General features: G+C 42.9%; 1 protein-coding gene across 1 annotated transcript in view; it reads left to right on the top strand.

Annotated features, from left to right (window-relative positions):
• The first annotated feature begins 561 nt into the window (after positions 1-561).
• LOC108570640 (ubiquitin carboxyl-terminal hydrolase 48-like) overlaps positions 562-9,749 on the top strand; it is a 55,151-nt gene continuing 45,963 nt past the window's right edge. Inside the window, exons 1-10 of the mRNA XM_017932525.1 lie at positions 562-695; positions 767-970; positions 1,050-1,376; positions 1,555-1,791; positions 1,879-2,129; positions 2,206-2,750; positions 2,833-2,934; positions 3,010-3,413; positions 3,496-3,859; positions 3,937-4,121. Coding sequence (XP_017788014.1) covers positions 562-695; positions 767-970; positions 1,050-1,376; positions 1,555-1,791; positions 1,879-2,129; positions 2,206-2,750; positions 2,833-2,934; positions 3,010-3,413; positions 3,496-3,859; positions 3,937-4,121 — 2,753 coding nt within the window. The remainder of the gene's footprint in view (positions 696-766; positions 971-1,049; positions 1,377-1,554; positions 1,792-1,878; positions 2,130-2,205; positions 2,751-2,832; positions 2,935-3,009; positions 3,414-3,495; positions 3,860-3,936; positions 4,122-9,749) is intronic.

Genomic DNA, 9,749 nt, shown 5'->3' with positions numbered 1-9,749 from the left:
ATTAATTTATTTTTGTTATATTACTTAGCGATTGATTTGACGCGCGCCTAGACCAAATCCGATTGCATATGGCGATTAGTGTATATCACGAACGGTTAGAGTGTTTTGATAGTACTTTTTTACGTGTTCATGGAAAATATCGATAAATGCTTGTGTTCAGTGAATTCGACGACGGAATAAGATTCTTTCGCATCCAAATAATGTTATAGGAGAAGAACAATACGCTACAAAGATTGCAGCGGCATTTTTCATAACCTTAACAGTTAGGAACGTACAGTACTTTTTATGTAGGTATACTACCCATGATTTTTCCGACGTAGAAATTTTTTTATTTGCCACAGTCTCGATTTTAATTCAGTACACTGTTCGTGAATATTCTCGAATCACTATTTTCAACAAATGAATTTTTTATAAAATTGATTACTTCAAGTGCTACTTTCGTTCCATTTTTATGCGATTGAATCACGATTTTCTCATGGCGCGAAAGAAAACGCGTAATCAAACATGTGCATTGGAGTTCCATTGTTTAAAATGTTCTTTCTATTGTTGTTTCAGGTAAAAATGCCGCCAACAAAAAAGACTGATTTAGACAAATTAGCATGGGGTTGGGTAGAAGGTGTGCTATTAGAAGAAATAGAAAGGATACATTTGGAAACTGCTTATAGGATAGGTTTAAAAGCATGTAAAAATTGCAAGTAAGTGTTATGCTCATTGAAAGTACACACAAACTTCTTTGAATATTTTAAAATAAACACTTTGGTTATAGACGTAATTGCACAAATAATCCACAATGCTTGACTGGACTAGGAGAGGAAAAGTACATGAAGTCACAGCCTGCGGAAGTAATGTCTTTAGAAAGCTCTTTATCAGAGTTACGTGACCCTACTCAGTATGTTGGTTTAAAGAATTTAGGTGCAACATGTTATGTTAACAGTTTAATTCAAATGTGGTTTCACAATGAAGATATGAGGTATGTATTACTTGATACCTTTAACGTTTAGTTTGTGACTAACTTCACTACTAATATGTATTACTAATGGTATTTCTAGGAGGATAATATACAAATGGAATATCATAGATGATCCGGAAGAAAAGGAAGCTGTGTGTGACGCTACGAAGGCAGGAATACCGTTTCATCCAGTGACAGCAGTCGGACAGTTGCAATATATATTTGCAATGATGCAATTCGGAAATCGTCGTCTACTCGATCCAATGAATCTTGCTGTCGCGTTGTCTTTGGATACTAGGACTCAACAGGATGCACAGGAATTCTCCAAGCTACTTCTCTGCCATATCGAAGGGAAACTGCAACAAAACTCTGACCTGAAGCAGATGCTGCAGAGGCTGACCCAAGGAAAATACAGCTATATCAATTGGTGGGTTTTCTGAAGTGGAAAACAAATGAGAATTGTCCTAAACGATGATGATGCTGATGATCTTGACGATGAGAACATGGTAGGACACGTTGCTCGCTGCGATGACTGGTGCGATCAACTGATCTGACCGAGAGAAGTTAATTCCTTCTAAATAACGCGAGTTTTATGTTTGACGCAGTTGTTCGAAATGCGGTACTGAATATCCAACATCCACGACATTCTACGAGTTGGATCTACAGCTCGCAGCCACTTTGAAAGAGGCGATAGAAAAATACTTGTCTGTGGAGCAATTGACTGGAGCAAATCAGTACCACTGCGTTACGTGCAATGACAAAAAAGATGCGCGTCGTTTTATACGTTTGGAATCCCTACCAGAAACATTGAACATACAACTAATGCGTTTCGTGTTTCATAGGTAGTTTTCATTTTCTTATTTTTACGTCGTGCTTCGTCAGATCGTCCTGTTTTATATTAATGGCGTGTATTACTTTGTTGCTGTCAGGGATTCTGGGCAGAAAAGAAAGTTGAATTCTTTTATACAGTTTCCGGAAGATCTTGATATGTCTGAATATGTGCGGTGTCCACCGCAAACCCATTTCTACAGTCTCGTCGCTGTTTTGAGTCATAAAGGTCCATCTGCACACTCGGGTCATTACATTGCAAATATATGTAATTCGAACGGAGAATGGTATCAATTTAGCGACGACAAAGTGGAAAGAATGCAGAATAAAAGAATAGAGGACGGTGTTGCTGGTGAGCGTAAATCTTTATGTAACGTTAACAATCTGTTTGGTAAAACAAGATTTCAACTAAGCGTTATTTATTATAGAGAATTCAAAGGTTGTAAAACGGGGACGCATACCTAAAGGATTTCTGTCCTCTAATACCGCGTACATGTTAGTCTACAAAAGAGCTACCGTAGAGAGGCGGACGAATAACACGAAAAAAAATAAACAGAAGAAATTGGACACTGATTTAAATAGCGATGACGATGTGATGATCATAGAGACTGTTGGTGTTAAAGAAAAATCGGATTCGTCAGATGAAGGAAAACGCAAAATCGAGTGTATTTCCGTTTCTCCCGATTTGGAAATTTCTGGAAAAATACCAAAATTGGATCTGGAGGATAAGCAAGAAATAGAAATCTCAGAACAATCTCCTCAAGATGACGCAGTAGAAACAGTGACGTTTACGAAAGTTGATTCCAATTTCGACGAACAAAATGGCAAACACGACGAGTTCGACGATAAAGAAAATCAACAGGATGTACAAATGAAGAAACCATTTGTAAAAAATACGAAGGTGGACTATAAGCGATTAAATGGTGCTGCACACAGGGCCATGAGTTGCGGGGAACGCGATTTCTACGAAGAGGTAAGTGTACTTCATTTTTTCATCCTTATTGTTTCATATATTATCTCATGTTTTCATACGTTATTGTTTCATCATTTTGCAGATGGAGTTCGAAAGTTGGGAAGTGAGTGTTACGCTGCGCGAGTTAGTCAGGCAAGAAAATGTAAAGTACGAGCTAAGCTTGCTGGCGATTCAACAAGAAAAAGTATGTATTAATAACAGTGATGTGTCCATTTTAAAAGATCCAGTTAAGGAGTATTATCAATGGTATTTCTTTCAGCAAAAAGAGATCGAAGATCAGAATTTGAAGAGGCAGCTCGTAATAGACGTGTACAATATTATCTCGGCCATAGAATCGTGGCAGATATATCAGTGGATTCCAAGCGATTGGTTGTCGAAATGGTTGAACGGCCACTTGTCCATTGACGGAGTACCACCGATAGACAATTCCACGTTGATGTGTCCGCATTATCGACTGGATCCTTTAAAAGTGAATCGTGCAAAGTGTATGCCTCTGGCAGCTGCAGATCTGCTTTTCGATAAATATCGCGGTGGGCCACGATTGGACGAGAATTCTTTCTGCGAGGTTTGCGTAAAACGAAGATACAAATTGCTACGTTTCAAGATATCCCTGGAACGTGACTACAAGGAAGTCAGTGAACTTATACGCAACTTTAAAGAGACGTGAGTATCCTGGAACGAATTCATTTGTGTAATATGCAACAAATGTGTCACCTCGTAAAATAATTTATTTTCGTGGTTGCAGATCTGAAACGAGTTACATCGTCGGTGCTGATTCCTTGAGGTCGTGGCGGAGACTCGCGATGGAGAAGTTCATGGACGATTTGGAGCAGGAAATAGAGGCTGAGGATTACAGCGACCCGAATGGCCCTCAAAAAGAAACTAAAATTGTGACCAAGAAAAGTGAAGCACTGAAAGAACCGGGAGAAGGCGAAGAGAACGAGATCATACTTTACTTCAACGAGGATCTACTCTGTGAACATAATTCTCTGAAAACACCGGACTCCTCGAGAAAAGTAGTTCCTCGTGAAGCTTGGATGAATCTTCAAAAGTACTTCCCAGAGTCTAAGGAATATGTTGTTGGTTCTGCGTCGTGTTCAATTTGCGAGGTACGTTTCTCCATCGAAGTTCGAAAAAAAATTAAGAAATTTCCATAGATTAACATCGAGGTGATTTTACTGTGCAGGAGAAGATGGAGAACGCTCAGAAGGCGAAGAAGGACGACAAGATAAAGGCGAAGCAACAAAAGGACGAGTTGAACGACTTGTATCATTGCAGAAACAGGAACGAGATATTAAAGTGTGAAGATCCGGAGAAGCCATACTACATCGTGGAAAAGGGGTTTCTAGACAGTTGGCGTTCCTTCGTTCGGTGAGTTTTTTTTTTTTTATTTGTTGAACAATTGTTACCGATAAAAAGAATTTCTACTATCTTGCAAGATAACCGTATACGGTAAATGGCTGGTAGATGCCTGGTAGATGCCTGGTTTCCTCAATGCACCGTCAAGGGGCGCTAGTTGTACGTTCGATTAAAATGATATCACACACATACAAAGCCAGCATCACCATAAGTGTTATTTAACTTTATTTCTTTATTAAATGTCTACTTAACGATACAACAATATGTATTTGAAAAATTGTTTGTAATAAAATAATAACAATCTTCAGTTACCTTCATTAGTACATAAAAAAGAAGAAAGAAGTTTAAGAAAAGAATTTTCGTTAATTTTAAGTTGGAAGGATCAGAAAAAATGTAGAATCTTGAAAGATCAATGTCTCGTTGGCTGCAAGAGAAGAGGAAGAGTAACTGTTAGGGACTGAGAATGAGAAAGATAGAAAGAGGGGAAGCGAGGAGATAGTAGGGGCGCATTAACCCAGGAGAGCAGCGTGGAAAACTAATTGAAACCGCCTAACGACCCGCCGGCAAATGATACATCAGCCTCGAGGAAAACGGCCCCGCCGTCTTAATACCGTTTCGCCTTATTCGACGCTCATCGGCCGCACCGCAATTTCCTCCTTTCCTCTCCCTTTCCGGTCCGCTTTTCCGCACGATCTCCGTGCTGGACTCGCCTAATTGCCCGCTCGAACGAAGATCGAGGACGTTTCTACACCAATGATTTATCGTCTCTTGTCTGCGGTATAGAGTATTCTCTTTAACTTGGCTAACTTATGCCTCAAAATCCTTCAAAACTGCCCCATTTTTATGCTCAATTGCCCAATTATATCAAATCTCCGTCGACTCGACAGTTTCTCTACTGAGAAACCAACTGAAATTTGACAAAACCAAAGAAAAGGATCTTCCAAACATCGCTGAACTTTTCATATTTAAATTACCCGTGAAAACAATGCAAAGTATCGTTAAAACCGTCGAATTTCGTCTAACTCTCTGGTGATCGTGCTGTCGAAATTAAACACCTTCCCGAAACAGGGGTTAAATCTTTCGGGCACCGGTGTGAAAAAAAGCTTTTAATGCCCGGACGGGTATTACGCCGGGCTGATTATATGCTTCCGCTCCCGTTAGTGGACGCTGAAGATTGACGGATTCAAATTTGCCGGGGCTTAAGTCCACGGTTTACGGACAGCCGGCTAAACTGGGATCAACCCTTTGCGTGGATTACAGCGTGTGTCATGTCACGCTTGATTTCGGTACAGGCCGAAAGGGGTGTGAAAACCTGGAACAAGTGGTCGGTGCGGTGGTCCCTTCGCCTGCTAAGTATTTTAAATAGCCGAGGTCTCGTTGGACGGTTTGTGAAAGGATCATAACGCGTATCGGCGCGTTAGGCGGAGGAACGAGCGATAATTAAATTTTAACGAGCCTCGATGATTAATGATATTATTCGATAGTTTTATCACGAACGGAGAATTCGAGCTGGAACCGTTTCGTTCGCTCGATTCACCACGAGATTCTAACATTTCTTCCCGGGTAGTAAAATTCGAGGAATGTGTGGAAAATTTTTGTTTCATTCAAATTCACGCTTTACCATGGCCGATAACGCGTACCTAAAAAGTTCACGCCTGGCCAAACAAGGGAAATAGCCGGAGAATATTTTTCCAGGGACATTGTCTTCTCTTCTCCTCGCGAGTGATTAATCCTTCTAACCCTTTTTTCTTTTTTCACCGTGGCAATTATCGTGGTTCAGTTGGCATTTTATCCTGGAAAATTTACGGGAACGTTTAAATCTCTCTCTCACTCTTTCTCTAGCGAAGATTGTTACACTCGTACGGGAAGCTTCATGAATCTCGGATGCTTATAAGGGATACCAGCGTCTTTTCCGTAGTTAGAAAAGCGCGGCAGACACCTCTTTACCTTTGGCATTGTAAATTTCAACGTTCTCCAACCGTGACACGTTGTATTTTCTCACGAGGAAAAGTCGCGTCGTTAGGTGGTATATAAAGGCCGCGGAATTCCGTTGGAAGTAACGAAGCACCGTTAATCAATCGTCAGGGTGAGAGTAATTTTTCCTTGCTTTTTAAGGAGGCCAAAGAAAAACAGGCGTTAGACGAAGGTCTTTTCACGTTCCTTGTCGAATCGAATTGTCAACGCGATCGCGTGCTCTCCCGACGTTTCCGGTTTTTCACGTAAGAACCTCGTCATCCGGCTTTCATTCTCTTTATCGACAATTAACGGAGAACCGTTAATCGATGCCTTCCGACGAAGGTCTCTCTCCGCGCCTCGGGGAAACAAATGGTGTCGCGGATTGCAATCTGTTCAGGCTGCCTTCCGAACAAAGTCTTCAGCGCCAATCCGTCAACGTCACCTCGGATGGATCTGCGAAAGGATTAGGTATTTGCATAGACGATCGCTCAACTTCTATCGGGAAGAGAGGGTTGTTGTCTTTTTATTCGTCTCGCTCGTTTGGTTTCCGCGCGTTTCGTTGCAACGGGACCAATCCCACCTCGAACCTTCTGATTATCGTTCTCAGAGTGTATTCCAACGAAGACGGTTCTTTATTTTTACGAACTTCAAATTCCCTTCATCCTGAAATCCACCGACGAGATTTCTAGGCGCTCTAAGGGAATAAGAATTGCAACGTCCAGTACTTACTTAAAAAAAGGAAAAAAAAGCAGTTTGAACGTGACGAATCTACAGAGAAATTGGCGAGAAATGCTCTGCGGTTTTTTGAGTTTCTCCCGAGGTGAGCTTAAGGTTCGCTTAAATAATTATTAATGACCGGCCGGCTGGAAGTGTGACTCCGATCGTGTTGACACTGCATTGTGAGCCGCAGACAATGCTCCGGTGGCTTTCTGAAGCGTGTGCCACCGGCTTGATGGAGGAGACGCCGCAGGGCGGGGGCGTAGAGAAAGAGAGAGAGAGAGAGAGAGAGAGAGCGCCGGGTCCGTAATTAATAACTTGGAATTGATTAAGGTGTCAGATAAGTCCATGGAGTCGGTGGTTCGTCGCTCTTTCTCCCTTTCGCCCGTTCCCTACTCTCTTTCTTCATCGGTGCGACGCGTTACGATATGATTAATAATTTCGAGATAACGCTCGCCGTCGTCCCTGCGTCGTTGTCCCTTCGGGAGGGACCGATTTGCGGCCCCACTTACGGCCTCATAAATGACTAATTATTCCCACCTAACCTCGTCCATTTCTGACCATTTTCTCTCCAACCAAGAACATCCACAATCTTCGTCTTAATTTCCTATCGTTTCTACTGTTCCTTCTATTGTTTCGAGAATTTTTAACGTGGCACAAAACTCGTCAAGGAAACAGATAAAAATCATTCGTTCACCGATACCGTGAAACTAACTTGCTGGTACGAAGATGATGAATAATAATATCTTAATCGAGAGAGCAAAGTTGGTTCATATTCGAAGGTACCCCTTATAGAGCCAGGATTTTACTTCAGCCTGGCTGGTGCCGAGCAAATTCCGACTATTTTGCGTACATTTGGCAGAGGGGTGCCGTTTGCGCGAGGCTGGGGTGGATGGGTGGCCACGGAAGGAAAACTATAAATCATTCGACGAGGCGTGCTATGTTGAAGAAGGAGGGACCAGCAGGGGAACGGGGAGGGATCGAGGTGCCTCGTAGTCGTCGTGCATCGACTCGCGAAATCCAACTACCCTTAAATAAGTTGATTCATTGCAGGAGGCCTTACAGAACGAACCCCTCTAACCTCTTCTCTGTGTTTCTCTCTCTCGATCCTGCTACTCGACACTTTTCCTCCCTCTCTCCCTCTGCCGTTTCTTCTGCTACTTATTTATTTACCGTGAGATACTTGGGAAATTTGCAGAAACGATTCCTAATTTCTTGTCTCGTTCGCGTGAATTATGGAGAATACGTATCGTAAAGCGTAGATAGACACACCACCGTGCTTCTCCATTGAATCGAATCGAGAAACGTGTGTACATCGTTCGCTGTTAGTCGGAAAAGCTTCATAAAATTGGTGGATGTCAATTATCGTGAGAGTCGTCGCCCTGAGCCAATATCAAGCGAGAGACGAGGCAGCTTATGGAGCGACATAAACGAATCTCGAACCGGGGAACGTCGATATTTCATCGGCGGAAACGAGCCGCGGACGACACCCGCTTCGATTTCTTCGACGAGGGTCGAATCTTGCAGGGAGTACAAGCGTTAGAAAAACACGTAAATTCCGGTAGAACTTTATCGGTTCTCCTGGCAATTAGAGAATCTCCTAACTTGAACATCGTCGACGTGACGATCTTGGATTATTTAGCATTTCAAATGAACAGTGGGGTATTCCGGTTGATTTGAACGAGACGTTTTATCCTCCTTCTCATTAAACGCTGCCAAAAGCAAGCATCGAGAACCTAATGAACCTGGGTCGAGACCTTTCCTCGGAGCTTTTCTCGCCGAGTTTCGGTTCTTCCTGTCCTTTCCTGAAACCAGTGAAAGAGCTCCGGAATATATAAAAGAAGGAGAAGAAGGACTAGGAGAGAACACGGGAGGAGAAAAGCGGATAGAAAGAAGAAGAGAGGCGTTCAGCTCTCTTTGCCCGAGCACTGATGATAGTTTTTGCCCGGCAAGATTTTTTGCCTCCACCTCCCCCGCAGCCACCCCCCGGGGGTGGATGATATATGACCGCCCCCGAGACACTGGCCACCCCCGGCGGGAGAGGCAGAAGGAGAAAAAGAGACGGGCAGAGGGAGATACATCCTGATTCCGGAAGAATTCCTTATGTACGTGCCTGTGTCCCGATCGTTAGCGCGAACGCGTCCAATTTATGGGGTCTGTTTTGGGTTGCCGATGGTAATGGTTATATTTTATTAGTTTTTATCAATTATTCGATACTGGGAATAATTGAGAAAAAATAATAGAAGTATCTCAAGACTTGACGAAAAGTTAGATGGGAAATTTTATCATCTTCGTGCATATTTAGGTCTTTATGCAGATCTTTGTTTCTCATGTACCACTGTGTTACTGCTATCTTTCGCAGAGCTTTCTTCTGAAAGTGTTGTACAACGTTCGTTGGATTTTTTGTACGAGTATACTATCAATATGCACTGAAAATAGACTGCAAAATCATCCAAAACCATCGACAAGTGCTTTAATTAGCAACCCAACTTATCACCAGACGGCTGAAAAGAGCAAATCCCTCGGAACCACGCGTAGAGCGACCGAGTAAACGCATTGTAGCTCTGGTACCTTGATTCACATTCAGTAAACGACCTAACCAGATCAGTGGCAAATTAAGTAATAAACTACTATAAAAAAGAAACATGCTCCGGAGTGTAGGGCTGATCTCGTCCTAGTAGATTTTCATTGTCGCCGATGGAAGAAGGCACGTTCGAGCAGGGTCTCGATCGTTCCCCGCAACGGTGCCAATGTAAATAGACGTGAGCGACTGAGCATAGCGGGCGGCTACGTTTTTCGTGGTGTATCGCGGTAGCCGATGGTCACGCCTGGCGTGCAAGCTACGCGTGTTGCTCCCTGATCGGGAACGCTCGATCGGTTTTGAGAAATCGAGCAAAAACACGGCGCAGGCGGTGCAACGATTCGCCGGTCGCTGCTGTTGCTGTTGCTGTCGGCCACTCGCCACAG

The sequence above is a fragment of the Habropoda laboriosa genome, unplaced genomic scaffold (assembly GCF_001263275.1).
Source record: "Habropoda laboriosa isolate 0110345459 unplaced genomic scaffold, ASM126327v1 scaffold101, whole genome shotgun sequence".
NCBI classification, from domain to species: Eukaryota; Metazoa; Arthropoda; class Insecta; order Hymenoptera; family Apidae; genus Habropoda; species Habropoda laboriosa.
This window is presented reverse-complemented; position numbering and strand designations above follow the sequence as displayed.